This window comes from Apium graveolens, chromosome 6, assembly GCF_009905375.1.
Source record: "Apium graveolens cultivar Ventura chromosome 6, ASM990537v1, whole genome shotgun sequence".
Classification (NCBI taxonomy): domain Eukaryota; kingdom Viridiplantae; phylum Streptophyta; class Magnoliopsida; order Apiales; family Apiaceae; genus Apium; species Apium graveolens.
Genome location: NC_133652.1, coordinates 2,514,594 through 2,534,025, shown reverse-complemented (window position 1 = coordinate 2,534,025; position 19,432 = coordinate 2,514,594). Strand labels below are relative to the sequence as shown.

The 19,432-nt window shown below is 34.3% G+C and overlaps 2 protein-coding genes across 2 annotated transcripts; one reads left to right on the top strand and one right to left on the bottom strand.

Moving 5' to 3' along the window:
• Positions 1–2,933: 2,933 nt before the first annotated feature.
• LOC141668198 (protein ACCELERATED CELL DEATH 6-like) lies at positions 2,934–6,265 on the bottom strand. Its single transcript, XM_074474972.1, has 3 exons — positions 5,522–6,265; positions 3,896–4,458; positions 2,934–3,572 (listed from the first exon to the last, which is right to left on the bottom strand). The coding sequence occupies exons 1-3, from the start codon at positions 6,120–6,122 to the stop codon at positions 2,958–2,960; spliced, it is 1,779 nt and encodes a 592-aa protein (XP_074331073.1). The 5' UTR covers positions 6,123–6,265; the 3' UTR covers positions 2,934–2,957.
• A 6,087-nt stretch (positions 6,266–12,352) lies between these two features.
• On the top strand, positions 12,353–14,245 carry LOC141664422 (uncharacterized). The gene has a single exon (XM_074470373.1). It carries the CDS (start codon positions 12,353–12,355, stop codon positions 14,243–14,245), a length of 1,893 nt encoding a protein of 630 aa, XP_074326474.1.
• Positions 14,246–19,432: the final 5,187 nt, after the last annotated feature.

Sequence of the window (19,432 nt, the reverse complement as noted above, 5' to 3'; positions counted from 1 at the left end):
TACTTGCCGGAGGAATATAAAGAGAACAAAGGACCGGCAGTGAGCGAAAGGCTCATATACGGATATAAAATAAAGCATAACTGAACAAAGATTAAAAGATGACGATGCTAAGAACACAACTGAATATTTGAATGAAGCACAATAATAATAGTGAATGAGACAATATAAAAAAATGGATAATCAACTCACAAAACAAAAGTAAATGCTTACCACCCAAAACTTATCATACGTTTACACATATCCTTATCAATTTTATATAATAATCACAAATAATATAATCGAAAGAATAATGATAAAATAAAATCATACCCTTACACATACTCTTACACATATTCTCATATTTACAAAATAATACACAAAATAGCTTACATACGAACATGGGAGATAATCTTACACTTACAGGATGTCCTACATTTTCGGTAATCCAGAAATATGTAGTCATCAAAACTTACAGGGGCTTGCACAGCACAAAGCAAATGCTACCCAATATCTTACAGGGGCTTGCACGACAATAAGCGCGTGCTACCCAAAAGGCCAAATCATACACATACTAGCCATGGCTATACGTGTCTCACAACTTCGGCGACACGTCCATACAATTTAAGTACACCGCATAGGAGGTGCCAAACACGAGATTATCCACTCGCGACGGATGTCTTACAAACTCCCAAGTCATACAAATAACATAAATAACTCAAAATAAATACTTAAAGATCACACACTCAAATATCTTACATCTCCAAAATCATATATAAATTTATCAAATAACCTCAAAAAAAACTATAACCCAACATCACGAAACAAAATAACATAACAAACCACTAATTATTGATAAGCTCAAATCTGATCAGTTTCAAAGAATGTCAAATTACTGCATAAAGATGAAGTCAACTGAAAAAGTACGAAACACGAAAGTCGTAGAAAATTCCGAGACCTTTCCAGAATGGTACGGCTCGTCAAAAACGAACAAGTAACGAATTCAGAAAACAAATAAATGCGGACTGCAGAACAGAATCAGCCCCTGATTACAATAGTATTTTGATGTTTAAGACATCAAAATCACAGAATTTAGCAGCAGAATGCAAACGCAAATTGCAGATATCGAAAAGAGCTTTTCAGAATGGTATTACTCATGATATTTGAACAAATAGTCAATTTAATATGATTTTTCAAAGGTGGGATATTCAAATCCGGAAGTCAAACAGGCAGGTCATACAAATTACAGAAAAACACATATTTAGAGACCGAATTTCACAAACGGCAAGGAACGAAAGTTGTAGATAATTAAAATACCTTTCCGAAATCAACAAATTCTAATAGATAATGAATCCGATATGAATTTAACAAGAAATCAGATCGTATACAATAAATTAAGAATACGGAAACGAAGAACAAGAGAACAAAGAAAATATACGTACACACGAATTCGAATACGAAAATAAAGAGTACAAGAAATATATCCGTACCTCGAGATCTTAGCGACCGAGAATGACAATAAATAAATTCAGAACCCCAATCACAAGAACCCTAATCCCTTAAACTCCAAATCCATAATCTCCGATGACTTTGTTGTTCATCTATTTCTCCTTGTCTTGCCTTCTCTTTTCCTCCTTTTCTATCTATTTTACTCTCTCCTCTTCTCTCCATATCTTTTTCTCTTCTCCTCTTTTCATAAAACGTAAGTAATATCTTTTTGTTCTCCGTGTTATTTTTTTTTCAAACCCTAACTCTTTCTTCCTCCTTTCTTTTTTTATTAAAACCCTCACTCTTTTTTAATAAAGCCTTACTATTTTTTTAAAACTAATACTCTTAAAATAATATTCTGATTATAAATATAAAAATAAACTTACACAAACTAACTTAATTACAACACATTGACATTAATAAATAATTAAATCAAATAATCCAACTAAAAATAATTATAAAATATCAGGATGTTACAGCAGGCCTATAAGCTTATATCTCTCATCCGTGTGTATGCATGTGTTTTCTTTAATGAATGTACCTGGACATGGTGTGATTCACCTTGCTACTTGGTTCAAATTATTATTATAGAATCTTAACAAATTTTATCCCCCGGAAAGGATTTAATACAGTTGAGTTCACGACTACTGTCGCTTCCAATACATTGTCTGAAAATAGTGCGTAGTGGTATAACTTGGGGTCTTCTAGTTTTTCCTAATTTGGGAAGTGTCTTTCAGAAGTATTCAAAGTGAAGTAGTCCGTTGTAAGGCGCAGTGGGAGACAGTGAAGACCTTTGGGAAGCGTTTTTGTAGTTAGGTGTGTCAAAAACAAGGTCTGCTTCTTGTGGACTCGGAGCTGCTCTTCTATTGAGTTAATAATAGCACGAAGCTTCTTTAAAACAGCAAAACAATCATCTTGCATTTGCCTGCCCTTGACCAACGTCTCTTCCATTGCTTTTAACTTTTCCATTGTAACCCCACATTCACTTATAATTACAAATGTTAGCAGAACGGCTAACATAAAAAGGATTGCACCCCCACATTCACTTATCTGCACTACAGATATATACACACATGTCTGTATAATAATGTGTATATATATCATAACATAGCTGGATGTCTATTTTCAAAATAATATATTTTTTAATCATTTCAGGACAGTTAACTATGCCACATGGCCTTCCGTTAGGTCAACAGTTAAAATTTAACGAGGTTGTCATTACTCACAACTAGAGTGGTGCAATCGAGTCCCCGATAACTATAACTAGAGTGGTATTTTTGATATAGGATCATCAATTTAGTGACTATTTTGAGATTTAAGCCCTATATATAATTATACAAAATCGAGTACTAATTATGCAACATGTAATATTAGGGACAGGTCGTTATATATGATAATAAGCCGCACTAATAGAATATATATAATTATACAAAATCAAGTACTCGGAGCCAAACCGAGTTGTAGCCAATTCTTTACAACTATGAGAGATTATCCTAAGCTGCATACTTAAAAAACATTAGTACACGAGTATATATTTTAGTACACATGTACAGAACAAGGAGAAAGAAAAACGAAGAGATCACACACACGCTAATCCCGGTTGCTGGCGAGGGAGGAGCCAGCACAGCATAAGTTCCTGTAATGAAAGCCACCATCATTGATGTTATCGAGAAAATGCTGAGCAGTGCAGAGACCACGATGAAGACCTCTACTCTAGAGGCATCCTCGTACCATGTTGCTATGAAGTAAAGAAATAACGAAGACAGTGAGAATAACAGGGCTATTGTATCTGTCGCTATGAAAATCTTGAAAGCTGTCTTTTTTATAAGAATTGGAGATCCCTGAGTTGGTCCTTCGTTTCCGTCGAAGCCACCTGGCATGGCGAATCCTGCTGTTAAGGCTACCGTGGTTATGAGTGCAGCCACTATCATATGTGTGTTGATCGCTCTTCTATACCCTTCTATTATTTCATCATCTTTTTTGCCGTTTAGGTACTCCACTTCTTTAGAAGCATACACTCTCATCCTGTCAATATGTTTTCTTCGAATTATATTCAATAACCTCGAATTTTTTCCAAGGACAAGTCCTCTGTGGCTTCTTTGAATCAACTGCAATGGACGAGGCAAACATATATGGATATTGTTAAATGTTAAATGTTACTCTCTCTATCTCATTCATTTCTATACATTTCCTTTTTGGGCCGTCTCACTCAATTCTATACATTTCAAAAATAGTAAAGTTTTATAACACAAAAATTAACTATATTCACTTAAAACCACTAATTTCTTCCGTTCTTACTTTTTTTCACTAAATTACACTTTTTCTTAACCTCCGTGCCAAACCCCCTACGTATACTATCCCCCTACGTATACTATCTAATGGGACGGAGGGAGTATCAAGCAGACTATTAAGCAAGATGATGAACTTTTACCTTAGGTGGACTAGTCATGATATGTCTGTCATGAAGTACGTCTTGAGGAGTGACATGCTTGTTGTCTACTACATCCCAGTCTACTACCCAATCATACACGGCCGGTTCCATAAGCTCATGAGCATAAAATCCCGACTCTGCGATCATGTGGAGAGGTGTAATTCCATCATTGTTTCTTTGATTCAGAAGATTATTGCTGGCTTCAAAACCTCGCGACAATATATGATTGACCATCAATACTGCTCCTGGATTTGCAATGTATTGCTCTACTGCTAAGTGCAATATATTTTGGCCATTTCCATCTACAACCTCCCAACAATCTGGATAGCATTTGGCAAGTTCCATCAGCATACGAGGATAGTTTCTATATGCAGCTGCTATATGAAGAGGTGTTCTCTTGTATTCTTTTTCTACCAGATAGCCCACAGACTTGTCTACACTTACAAGAACTTCAACTATTCCATAAACACCATTGTATGCTGCATAATGAAATGCCGTCCACCCATAATCGTCTGCTATCTTTATTAGATCTTTCAAATTTTCCAATAAAAGTTTCATGCATTCTGATATATCATCATAAATTACTGTGAGTTAATAAAATGATCATAACATATATACATATTATATAAAAATTATTTCTGATGCAAGTGACAATCTTAGCAAAAAATATAAAATCATTTTTTTAAATAAGAGAATCATGTATCAGAGGATGACCTCAGGGTAGAGCGGGCAATTTGGTACACGACACGTGAGCACGACACGAAACGACACGAAAAATACGAATATGGGTTTTAATTTTTGGTACACGAAACACGAATGAACATAACACGAAATTACACGATAGATTTATTGTCGGATATAGGTTTCAATTTAGGTACACGAAATTACACGAGATAAATATATTTATAAATTAATATATATAACACATACATATATTTATGTATATAATATAAATATAATATAAATATTTATAAGTTTTTATAGAATACTATGTAAATATATATATATATATTTATATATACACTCTTCATATTTCATTCAATTATACATTAAAATAAAATTTTTTTATATATAATATGTATATATATTAGATTATTTTTTTATTTAATATACACGAAAAGTACACGGAAAGTACACGACATGATTCGAATCGGATATGGGTTTCACATATGGGTACACGAAATCATTTACTAGTATTTACAAAGATGTCATTAAATTATTATGGGAGAAGTTTATAATCTATGGAGTTATCTAGATCATCCTCAAACCCATTTTTCTCTTTAAATAAATATATATTTGGGATTGCTCGCCCTGAGTATGAACTCGGCAGACATATTTGAGGTTAAAAGAAAATAACTGTAACATAGGAGTATTTTTGTAAATACAGGGAAGTCGTGTTTATATTTACAGATTTAACCTTAAAATTTTACTTGATGAAATGTCTAAAACTCAGGTAATTTGTCCGAGAACATCATCAGGCTCGGTTTTCTCTATATATTTTTGGTTAATTAAGATTCTACTAAAATGTTTACATGCACGGGAGGAAGTCAATTAGCACAACTTAGCACTAGCAAAGAGACAAGTATGCATTAGCAAACAAGTTGCAAGAAACACAGAGATACGCACCATATCCAGAACGTCTCATAGCTGCAGCATGCAGAGCGGTTCTTCCATTAGGACCCCCAAAGCTTGGCGCTGCGCAATTCTGAAGAATCGTTTCAACTATCTGATACTCACACTTAAAAGAGGCCAAGTAGAGTGGAGTTTCTTGATATTTGTTTCTCGGATGTGAATGGCTTGGATCTTCTTTTAGTAATAGTTCAACAACTTCCTGGCGTTTGTATCTTACAGCCGCGTGCAAGGCAGTTTCAAGTTCCCCATTAACTGTCCTTATAAGAATTTGCACTATAGTTAACGATGTGTTTCGAAGATTATCATCAGCTTGTTGCATCTTAGCTGCGTCAATGAGTGCTACAACCACATCATTGTCTCCTTGGCTTGCTGCTAGGTGAAGCGCAGTCTCGCCTCTCGAGTTAATCTTCAGAAGAAGAGATTGATGGACATTCAGAATCTCTTTGGCGCAATCTAAACTCCCGTATTGGCAAGCAATGTGAAGCACCGTGCTATTTGTAGGCGTCAGTTGATCAGCTACTTTGAGGCTCTTCTCCATCTCCCTTAATGCATCAATGTTATCGCGAGTGACAGCTTCGTATAGTTCAGAATCCATGCGAGATTGATGGATGATCAAATTGAGAAGCAAGAAGCAAAACAAAAAAAATGTTTAAATAGATTTTTTCTTGACAAAAAACACTTGCTATTCTAGATCAGGCTGATCCACTAGACTTCAATTTAGTAAAACACTTGTGCAAATCTTCCGACTCTACCTAACAAGTTAAGTGAATCAAAATTTTATTATGTCTATATACTCTGGTGAACATGGAGCCCATGTGCGCGTTTCTGTTTAATACAGCTCAAAAGGTGCGTACTCCCTGTCTTTATCTGTCCCTCTTATTTATTTACACTTGTTCACTTCAATTATTTATATTTAAACTAACTTTATACATATAATATTAATCGGTCTCACTATTTACTCAGTTTTTTAACTTTAATCTACAATTTTATTATTTTACTTAAACTCAGTTTCGGAGGAAGGGATGGAGTATATGTAGTAGTACGTAATACACTCTCGGTTCCAAATTTCAATATAATTGTTCACTTTTTAAAAAATTAAGTATATTAAGAATAACATTGTAAGTAAAATTATATTTGTATTTATATTTATTGTATTGACTATATATGTGATGTATAATTTATCTTAAAAATATAAATTAAATTTTATAATTTGAATAGTAACATGAAAAGTGTAAATGGATAATTATTTTAAAACAGTTATTTTTTCAAAAAAGAGCATATTAATTACATGTTAAATATTTCTAAATTATCCAAACAAATAAATAACCTGAAATCTTCTTTTCACCTATAATTCAAATTACTTCTGACTTTTTATTTTAAATTTTACCCAGACACTTTGTAAAAAAAAAAAATTACCCAGACAGGCCAGCTAGCTAATCTGTCGTTGAAATATCTACCTGTTAAAATAATCAAACTAAAAATATAAAAAATTGGAACAGCTAAGGAGTTGACTTTAACAGCAATGCAAGTGAGAAATTAATTAGCACGAACAGTGACTAGATTTTCATTTAATATTACGTTTACCCCATCCTTTTTCTCTTCATTAAAAGTTGTCTAAAGCTGATACACTAGATCAACTCGTTGACTCAAATTCTCTGTTATAAAAATCGGCCGATTTTTTAAAAATCGTCGATAAATCGCTGAAAAATCGGTCAAAAATATTTGTCCGATTCAACCGATTTCCGATAAATCGCCGATTAATCATCCGATTTTTTAAAAATCGTCCAATAAATCGTAAATCGGTACCTCAACCGAATAGCTCCGATTTCCGAAATCTATAACCCTGCTCAAAATTGGGTTTATTAAAGGCACGGTGTGTCCTCTATATGCATGATGATTAGATTTAGATAGATCTCCCATAAAAGGTACAAACAGTTCTAAATCGTACTAATTTTGTTCCATTCATTTTTTTATAGTTTTTTCCACATATTTGACACGCATTTTAAGATAATTATAAAGTATATTTCCGTAATTTATTTTTAAAATTTTCTTTCTTTTGTATAAAGTTTGAACATGATATTTTTATTTAAAAGAAAATTCTAAAAAAATTTATGCAACTACATTTAATAAGAGGTATGTCGAGTCCCCGTCCCCCAATATAAAGAATTAAGGGAACGGAAGGAATCATATTCTTCCTCGGTACCCGAATGAACGAGACACTTCTTTTGCCAAACATGATAGCGGAAACATGTACACAGAATGCTCATGTGTTGTCTACTACCGTGCACAAAATACACACACTATAGTATCTTTCTTCCGTCTAGTTTAATTCTCTCCGTCCTAATTTATCTGAAAAAATTATAAAAATTATATTATTAGAAATTACATGTAATTTATTTTAATATATATTTTACAGTTTTTTAAAATAATTAAAAATTAATATTTAATTTACGGTCAAAGTTGGATCAATTTGACCGTAAAAAGTCAAATATGACACAAATTGGGACGGAGGTAGTAACTACTAACTACATATAACCTCCAACTTCATCCAATCAGAAGAAAATGGTGTCGAAGGTGAATGAAGGGCCTGTTTGGCAATTCCGATAAGCCAACTTATTGGCTTATAAGTCCGTAACAGCTTATTGAAGAGTGTTTATCGACCCAACTTATAAGTTGAATTTACAACTTATAAGCTGATAAGTTGAATGTTAGTAACGACGTACTTTTTCTCAACTTATATTTATTTTTCATTTTTTTATCAATTTTAGTTTAAAAATATACTTTTAAAATGTTAATCAAACTTAAATTATATAAATTAAGATAATTATATTTAAAAATTATTTATTTTAGTTCATTTAAATAAAAAAAATCTGACTTAGAAGTTAAATTATCTAAACACTTATATAACTTATAAACATTTATTAACTTATCACTTATCAGTCACTTATTCGATTTAAGTAATAAGTTACTTATTTTAAGATTTCCCAAACGGGCACGAAGCAACGAAGAAAATGAGGAAGCAACAAGAAGAAAAAGCCAAGGAAAATCAAGAAATTGTGAACATGTACACTCAACGGCATACAGGATCTTATATTAATATTCTAATTATTTATACCAAATAAAATTACTCGATCCCTATCCCGAAAAGTTTCAAAGCACTGAAGCAATGCTTCACTACTAGCTACTTGTTGAATTATTTGGTGCTATTAATTAAGCAATTTAATGTCATCGCTTATTAATAAAAATTATACCATTACACAACATTTCCGCATCAAACAACGAAAGCCAAGGTTCGTCCATGTGCACGAAATGTCACATTCATGAGTTTTGTTTCATTCTGAAGAACTCAGTTACCATGTAGCTTTGAGTGGGTATCACCTTCATCCTCCGATTCTTACATCAGAGAATCATATAACCATTAGAGCATATGCACCGCCAACATCAAAAAAGCAATTCATCACCATTTTCAATTTTGTCCTCCAAAAACAGAATGCACCGCATGTGTTTGTACTCCATCAATTATTGATGGAGCATTCATTCAGCCGCCTCTCCGTTAATTAAAAGGAGTGATTAATGGCCATCAAATAGTGGGGCCTACACAAATAAACTCCTTTTCTATCACTTTTCTTACTTTACTCAACTCCAGTACACATATATATAACGGCTATAAAATTGTAACGGCTATAATTTTATTCCTAACAGCTATAATTTTAACTTTTAACGGTCATATATTTTTGCCTATAAATTACAATTTTGTGATTCAATTGTAACATAAATTTTTACACACTCAAATTCTTCCCAGATTTTCTATTTTCTATAATACATATTTTACAGAAATGGGTACTAATTGGCTCCCTTCCGAAGATTTACAATTATGTATTTCGTGGGCTCGACAATCTCTTGATCCCATCACGGGTCGATATTCAAACAAGAATAATTTATGGGGGCGAATTCATGAGGATTATGCAAAACATTGGTGTGGAACTCTGGAGAATCCTCATGCCGAACCTCGTTCAAAAGTTGCTCTTGATTCGCACTTTGCACTGTTGAAGAGGCCACTAAAAAATGGCAATGTGCCAAAAATCAAGCTAGTAGGCTTAGTGTAAGCGGAACCAATTTGGTGGATGAGGTAAGATTTTTATTTATATATTTATTTAAATATGCTTTTATATTATTTGTGTGAGAACTTAGAATCAAAAATTTGTTATTTTTTCAGACAACTCAGGCTCAAGGACTATATTTCAAGGAAATGAATAAGACATTCGACAAATGGGAATGTTATGAAGCAGTTGCGGCACATCCTCAATTCACTACAAGAAAAACATGATCCTACAACCGTTTTTCACCGTTGTTTGATGTCAAAATTTTTGGTCGTCTATTGAGGAGCCGTGTGATTTCGATCAGACAACAGTGCATCGAACCATTACTAGAAGCTACAGACACAACAGGTTCATAACTGTTACCGAAACTGTCATTCAACAACAGGTTGTATAAAAGACTGTATTGTTGGAACAGTTTACCTGCAACGGTTTTCCTCAAGAAGACAACGGTGTATTACTGTCAACTAAGAGTGCAAAATTTCTATATATTATTTGTCAAACAACGGGTAGTTTGTTGATTGTTGTTTGAAAGGCTAACCACAATAGGTTTAGGACAATACAGTTATGTTATGATGTCTTAGACAACACCTTGAGCCAGAGTATTGTAAGGAAGTCTTTCAAACATCGGTTTGTGAAATGTATTTCCAATAATGAGTTGTGGTTAACGGCCATTTTAAAGCTCTTTAGACCACATTTTTTGTTTAACTCCTATTGTAGTGCACCCCTTGAGACAACAGCGTCGTATATAATGTTGTTTGAAAGGCTAACCACAACAGTTTTAGGTCAATACTGTTATTTTATGTTGTCTTATACAACAGTTTTAGGTAAATATTGTAAGGAGCTATTTCAAACAATGGTTTGTGATAGTATTTTAATACTAAGTTATGTTAACTGCCATCTTAATGCTCTTTAGACCACATTTTTTGTTTAAAGCATATTGTAGTGTTATCCTTGAGATAACACCATCGTATATTTTGTCGTTATGTGAACATGATAGACACAATATTACCATGTTTTAAAGTGTTGTGAATAGAGCTTTAGTCAACTGTTAAAACAATGTTACAGTGTTGTTCCAATTAGTTTGGTACAATGGCTGTTTTTGATTGAGAACACAATCATCTGTTGTATATAAAATTTTGCATATAAAATCCTGATTTCATCCAAACCACCTGTTTTCTAAAAACTAAATCCCAAAAATGAATCCACCAAAAATGAATCCACCAAACGAACAAACCGAGAACTAACTACCAATCACAAAAAAATCAAAATCCACCAAACCAACAAACCTAGAACTAGCTAGAACAAGAACAAGCCAATATATATAAATTCACCAAACCAACAAACTTAGAACTAGCTAGAACAAGAACAAGCCAATATATATAAATCCACCAAACACATATCAATCCAACAATCCTAGAACAAGCCAATATATATATATATATATCCACCAAACATCTAATATAAATCCACCAAACACAACCAATCCAACAATCCTACAACACTAGAACAAGAACCGGGCAATATATATAGATTGAGCACAATATATATAGATTGACCATGCAATCTACTAATAGATTGAGACAAATCTATCAATCTACCGACAATTCTGTTTGGATTGGACCAAAAAGTGCATCACCATGACCAACTGCATAATTTAAAGTTCAAATCCGACTACTAGTTCAAACAAAAGACCACAAATTTGGAACCTAGATTGCATGGCGTTTCATGAAATATTTTACAAAATCACAGCGGATCTCGTTAATGTCATCATCAGTGTAAACCAAGTTTGATCTGCGCATCCACTGAAAAATAACCCAAAATTTTACATAAGTCATACAATTAAGTACTGTACGAGTAAGAGTATAAGTCAATGGGAAAACCCAAAGTGAAAATCTCACCTTAGCAGCAAACTCAAGTTCTTTGTCCTGAACAATCTCCTTCATATAGCGCATCACAAACAGGCCACAATCCTTGGTTCCTGACTGCACTGGAACTCCCTGGATTAATTAAAAATGCATTACAAAAGCTGTGAATTGGAGAGAAAGAAGCTCTTGTATGTATATTGCAGAGAGATAACTATACAAAACAGATTTGGTGAATGTAAAAAATAAGTCTCTAAACTATGAGTGCAGTAGTGTTTATATACAAGCATTAATCTAACTAACTTCTATCCTTAACAACTAACTGAGATGTAACAAATAATTATTTAATTACAATATCAACTAACTGAGATGTAAGAAATAATTATTTAATTACAATATCCTTTATAGCATAGAAAAAATATGATGAGAATTGATTATTACCGCCATGTTCTCCCACAAAATTTTCTTCTTGACAACCTTGTTGAGATCCTCTTTGTAAATTTTAATGGCACTACAACCAAAATAATACCAGCAAAACCATTAAGCAACTGAAAAATGCGTGGTCTATCAAAGTTCAAGACTCCATACAGATATTTTAGAAGCTGAATCTTACTTGTCGACAACATCCAGCCATTCCACATTAGCGATTCGACGTTTTAGAAGGGTCCATGTGGTAGACAACCTCTGCCTCAGGATTTGCAACAGTTAAATTCCAATGGTTCCTACACAAACATGAATGAATTGAAGCCTTGTCATAAAAATTGAAACTTAGAAGCTCCAAAAAAAATCAATTTAAAAAGGCATGTGATCCTTATGTCCCTTCTTCTTTCAATGAAGCGAAGAAAACCTTATGTGCATTAGGAATGGGTTATGATAAGATACACGCATGCCCGAATAATTGTCTACTATATCGTGGGCCACAAGATGAAGATGAGACTACTTGTCGCATATGTAAGGCCTCTAGATGGAAACTGAATAAGAAAGGAGAAGAACAAGAAGGAGTCCCTGCTAAGGTCTTATGGTATTTCCCCTTGATACCAAGAATAAGAAATTTGTTCAATACACCAGCGATTGCGAAGGACATGACTTGGCATGAGACCGAACGACAACAAGATGGTAAAATGAGGCATCCAGCAGACTCGCAAACATGGAAGGATGTCGATCAAAAGTGGCCTGATTTTGCATCGGAGAGTAGAAACCTCTGGTTAGCTTTATCCGCCGACGGTTTCAATCCTTTTCGTGGAAACCGTACTGATCACTCAAGTTGGCCAGTTTTGCTATCGGTTTACAACCTTCCACCTTGGCTCTGTATGAAAAGAAGGTACATTATGCTTTGCTTGTTAATATCAGGACCGACCGAGCCTGGAAATGATATAGATGTGTTCCTTCAACCACTTATTGAAGATCTGCAGGAGTTGTGGCGCAGGAAACAAGTGTACGACGCATATAGACAAGAGTCTTTCGTACTTAGGGGCATATTATTATGGACAATAAGTGACTATCCGGCCTTGGGGAACTTGTCGGGACATGTAGTTAAAGGATATAATGCTTGTATTGTTTGTGTTGATAAAACAGAGGCTACTAGGCTGGTTCACTATCGGAAGACGGTAGTTATGAGGCATAGGAGGTGGTTGCCTCGTCATCATCCGTATAGAAAGCAAAAGGCAGCTTTTGATAATAGCGTTGAGACAGGTGCTGGTCCTATTCCATTAACTGGTGAGCAGGTTTTTGAAAGAGTACAACATCTAAGGGACCATGTCTTTGGTAAGACACAACGCCAACATAAACGGAAGAAAGGTGATGCTAGACCAGTTTGGAAGAAGTTATCTATCTTCTTTCAACTTGAGTATTGGAAATTTTTGCCAGTTAGGCATGTTCTCGATGTGATGCACATCGAGAAAAATATATGTGAGGCTTTACTTGGAACTTTGCTAAATATTCCCGGAAAGACAAAAGATAGGGAGTCAGTCCGTCTCGATATGGCAGAAATGGGAATAAGAATGGAGCTAAGGCCAAAAACTCCCGGAAAGAAAGAGAAGGTACCTTTGGCTGCATGGAACTTATCAAATGCTGAAAAGAAGGTAGTTTGCTCATCATTTCTTCAAATGAAGTTACCGGATGGATTTTGTTCAAATATCAAGAATCTTGTAAATATGGAAAAACTTCGGCTTGTTGGAATGAAATCTCATGATTGCCACACAATATTGCATCATTTGCTTCCAATTGCGATTCGGTCGGTAGTGCACAAAAAAGTCAGGTGCACAATAATAAGGTTTTGCCTTTTCTTCAAGGCAATTTGCAGCAAAGTCATCGATGTAGATAAATTGGAAAATATGCAATCTCAGTTGGTGGAAACATTATGCCAGCTGGAAAAACACTTTCCCCCTTCGTTCTTCGATGTCATGATCCATCTCTCAATTCATCTTGTGAGAGAGGTTAAGCTTTGCGGGCCAATCTTTCTACGTTGGATGTATCCTTTTGAGAGATATATGAAGGCGTTTAAAGTATATGTTCGAAATGCTGCTCATCCCGAAGGTTGTATTGCCGAGGCATATGTTGCCGAAGAGGCCGTTGAACGTTTGGTCAATTTTGAAGAAGCTACCATAGGTTTGCCAAAAAATGATAGGCATGAGCAAAATGCAATAAGCAAACCTTTATCTGGTGCGACAATGATCAAGCCAAGCAAAGAGGAATTGCATCTAGCACACTTATGTGTTCTGCAAAATAGCAATCACATGAGGCAATATTTTGAGTAAGTTACTAACATATGTGTGTGTGTGTGCATTTTGTTATTTTCTCATTATCTGCAATTCGGTAAATATATTGAAGCAATTGATTTTACTTGTAGTGAACATATGGCATCTTTAATGCTAAGATACCAGCAGCATGAAAATGACGAGGTGTGGCTAAAAACCAAGCAGAATGAACAATTCCCCGAATGGTTCAGGAAAAAGGTAAGTTTTATTTATGTGTTTATTACCTTGTTACGTAGTCCTGATTAAAAACAATACAGACAAGTAATATAAGAAGTCGAAGACATCCAATAAAAAATAAAAACACAGACCTAAAAAAATTGTTTAATTTTTTTTTTATTGTACAGATTGAGACGGAATTGCTCCATGACCATAATAGCATAGGTGATGATATAAGGTGGATGGCAGAAGGGCCTAACAAGAATGTTCCTACGTTTAGTGGTTATAAAATCAGCGGGGTTATTTATAGCACCAAGGAGCGTGATAATAATAGACAAGTACAGTGTAGTGGTGTTTGTGTTGTTGCAGATACATTAATGCTTTCCGAAAAATTTAAATCTGTTGAACATACTTCACATACCTATTATGGAGTTATAACAAGTATATGGGAGCTAGACTATAATAATTTTAGAGTCCCTATATTTCGTTGCAATTGGGTAGATATGAACAAAGGGGTTAAGGTTGATGAGTTGGGATATACATTGGTTAATTTAAATAAATTAGGATTTTCAAATGATCCTTTTGTTCTAGGGAAACATGTTAAGCAAGTTTGCTACATTGATGATACTCTTGAAAAATTTTGGTCTGTGGTGTTGAAAGTCCCGGAAAAGAACTTTTATGACCACTGTGATGATGAAAATGAAGGCTCTGTAGAAATAGAACTTGAGAATGAGCTGCAGTTGCCCGTGTTCCCGAATGTTGATGAACTGGACGATGAAAATACTAGCTATATGCGAGAGGAAGAAGAATGGATTCAACTTCCATAGTGGTAATATATATAATTATTTATAGATACTTGAGTCCATGTACCGCTCACTTTATTCTTTTTGTAGGTGAAGCTCCCATTATCCATGTGTACTGCTCGTGAACCCCTTGATGAGATTACTTTTGCCGTGATAAAATCATCATCTAGTTGACTGAGTTTTCAATTTGTGAATGCTGCTGGTTGATGCTCTTCTTATAATAGATGATGATTTTATCATAGCAAAAATAATCATTCGGCGGACATACAAGTATGGCTAGCTTCTACTGCAGAAACAGGGCTTGGAGATATGTTATCTACTGCAGAGGATAAATTATAAAATTTTCCACATCAAACTTGTGCAAATTAATGTTGATCACTTGTTTTTGTGTTTATGCAGAATTACCAGCATACGGCGGTTGTCAAGGCGTGCAAAATTATGGCTAAGCAGCATGCATGTTACCAAAGGCAGTAAACAAGGATTGTGTTTCCATTTTCATTGTAATATTCACTACTAAACAACTCTGTCTTGTATATATGGAACAATGTAATTTGAAATCTCTGTCTTGTTTAATTGAAAGTGTATGGTTTGCCAATTTTGAGGAATGGCTTACAATTTTGATTGAGGATCTCTAGTTTGTTGTTGGTTGGACCTTTGGCTGATTTATGGTATTATATCTGTTGGTTTGGGTTTATTCAGATTGGACATCTTATTGTTGGTTTGTGTACAGCAGGGTTGGGATATGTAATATGTGCAAGTCAATTTTTTTTTCCATCTTTGCTGTATAGACAACGGTTTCTTTTGCTAATCAGTAAACTGTTGTATGAACCTCTATTATCCCATAATGTTAATAACCATTGTCTATGAACTTTGCTTTCTACAATGGTATTTTAAATCCATTGTTTGATAGAGTCTAAGATATCAGTTTTAGTAAACCATTGTCTAAATTAGACAACGGACTTGTCAAAAACTGTTGTCTTAAGATGGAATGAATTTTTGTACATACAACATGCATGCAACATTATGTAAAAGGGTTACAAACAACAGCTCGTAAAATAACAGTTGTCTTAAGATAGAATGAGTTTTTGGACATACAACATTGGTTCACGCTTGTTTAAAATAGTCATAAACAACAGTCCATGAAATCACAGTTGTCTAAATAAGTCAAATCGAAAAGCTTAGACAATAGTGTGCAAAAACCTCTATAAACGTTGTTGGATGGAAAGCAAGACAACTGTTTTTTCATAGCGAAGAAAACCCCGTGGTTTGATTTTTTGGGACAACGGGTATATTTTGAACCGTTGTCTCATGACAGTTGTGTGAATGAGATTTTGGTGTAGTGATTTGTAGATGTTCTTACTACTTCTCCTCTATTTCAATGAAACTTTCCAACACAAGTGGAATCGGCAATTAATTTGAATAGTGATGATTGCATTGATGAAGAAGGTTTCACGACTCCAGATTCCAATCGAGAAATGGAAAGTCCTTCTAGTCCAGTTAGACCGATGGGAACAAAGGCATCCAAACATGCAAAAAAGAAAGGAAAGCAAGCTATGACCCAAAAAGAAGAGATATCTATAGCAATTTTCAATAGTATGCAATGTAACCAAAAACAACTAGCGGAGGCCAACATCAAAAGAGATGAGGAAACCCTTCAAATGTCGAGGGAGATCTTAGACCTTGAGAAACGAAAAGAAGCAAGGCAGGCAAGACTTGATGCACTAGAGGAACGGAAAGAAGAAAGATTGGCAAAACATGAGGCTATTGAAGAATTAAGAGAGCAAACAAAAATCATGACGATGGATACTAGCCAAATGACCCCTAATTCGAAAAAGTGGTTTAAAAGAAAGAAGGTTGAGATCATGGGACAAGTGAATGAGACTACTAGTGGTGGTGGTGTTGGTGGTGGTGATGATTATGTTCCTCGCTTTGACGATGATTTTTATGATTAGATTTAGCTATGTTTCTATTTATTTAGTTCAATTATGCATTCTGTTTTTTTTTAATTTTACTATGTTCAATGCTTTTAAATTCAATAAAAGAAATTTATTTAAATTATGAAATCGTATATTGCAAAAGATAATTATTTGACATGACAATTATTGATTGGCTTCTATTGCCCAGTTGTGCTCTATCAAATCATTTTGTAGCATCGTATGGATATAAGCTGATTCCAAGTTTTCAATACGGTCCCAAAATGCTTGTTGATTTCTTCCATCTCTTTGTACTGGTGCAAAAGGAATTCTAACTCCGTTACAATCTACAGGCCCATCATAAACCTGTGATGCCGATGGATTCATTAGATCTTCTTATACTGACTCTACAAATTCATCTTCCACGAATTCATCCTTAACTATCATGTTATGTAATATGATGCAAGTCATCATGATACTTCTAAGTGTGGAACGCTTATGCATCCGAGCACCGCGACGAAGAATATTGGACGATCAACGAAGTAATCTTCCATGAGATTTTTTCCTCTAGATAGTCTTTGTCTATGATGATTGGGAGATTTGTCAGGCCGTGGGCCGCTTCCTTGTGGTTCGTCTGAAGTATCGATGAAGTCCATCACTATTGCCGCTTCGGTCACCATGGTATTCATGATTTCAGACTCTTCTCGACTGTGTTGTTGCCTCTGACTCAACAATCTTTTTAATGCATTCATCACGATAAAAAAATGTAGTGATTTTGAGATACTATAATCAGAGATCATGATATTATTTATAGATAAGGTTTCTATCTATAGATTTAGATCAAGACACATGTCATTACGTGATTCAACAAAAATCTTATCAAGAATTTAAATTTATCCACAATCTTATCAAAAATCTAAACTTATCCGAAAATCCGTAATTCAGTATATTGTGTGGGACCATTAAATAATAGAGATGAATACGAATTTATGATATAAAGATATAATTATTTATTTGATGAATAGTAACCGATGAATTGATGAAGTTCTATGGGTGCATAAAAAGTAAGCAAAATAATTGATTTATCATGAATAGTAACTAACTTCATCAACTAAATCTATGAATTGATGAATTGATGGTCCTCATGGGTGCATATGCTCTTAGTCTCACATTAAAAGATCCATTATCCGTCTCTGAATACATCAATATGTATAAATATTTAAATTTGAAACAGAATAAGTAAGAAAATAATAGTCCGATGCAGAAGGACTGGAAAAAATTGATTAGGCGACACATTCCTGCTGAACTGCAAACTGTTTCTTGATAATACATATGCACACGCTAATTTAATCGCCCAACCCAATCAATAAATATAGTTTATTACTTTTGATGTGTATCTTATTGTATTCTCCGGTTGTAAATTTGTATAACCACAAAGCTCCGAAAGAACTTATTTTGTTGAATAGTATAAGATCTTGTCGCTTCCTTCATCGAACACCGTAAAGTTGATAAGCCGGTTACTTAACATGAACGTTGATGTTAGAATTAGAAATATTATAGATAATATTATAAACATATTCTCTATTATTTTGTCAAGATTTAGTTTCCATATATACTGACATGTACTGCTATATATTGAATGTGAATATACAACTCCAGAGGATAGGAGATTTATACCTTCTAACATGGTATCAGAGCTAACCCTAGCCGCCATATAATTTTTTTCCTCTTATTCAGCTGTTGCTTAATCATATGGGCAAGAATGATGGCTCTCCCTCCTCTACTCCCTCTTCTTCACCTCCTCCCTCACAAAAACCTACATTTCATCCTGCCCTTGCTGTAACAAATATAAAAAATCAAGTTCCTCTAACTCTTGATATTGAAAAAGTTCAGTACTCTTCTTGGACTGAATTATTTAAGTGCACATCTGGTGCATACAATGTTCTTGATCATATCGATCCTAAAATTCCAAAATCAAAGGACGTGGATGACTAATTATGGAAGCGCCTCAATTATATTTTCAAGCAATGGAATTATGGCACAATTTCTGAAGATCTTCTTCAAACAATACTAGTACCTGATTCAACGGCTCAAGAATGTTGGGATCGTCTTCGTGACATCTTTCAAGACAATAAACATACTCGAGCCGTGTAATTGGAGAATAAGTTTGTGAATAACTTTCTCAAGGATTTCCCCAATATCTCTGCATATTGTCAACAGTTAAAAAGTTTGTTTGATCAACTAGCAAATGTGGGAAACAGAGTATCAAACACCAAACGGGTACTAAGGCTATGTGCAGGTTTAACTCGCGAGTA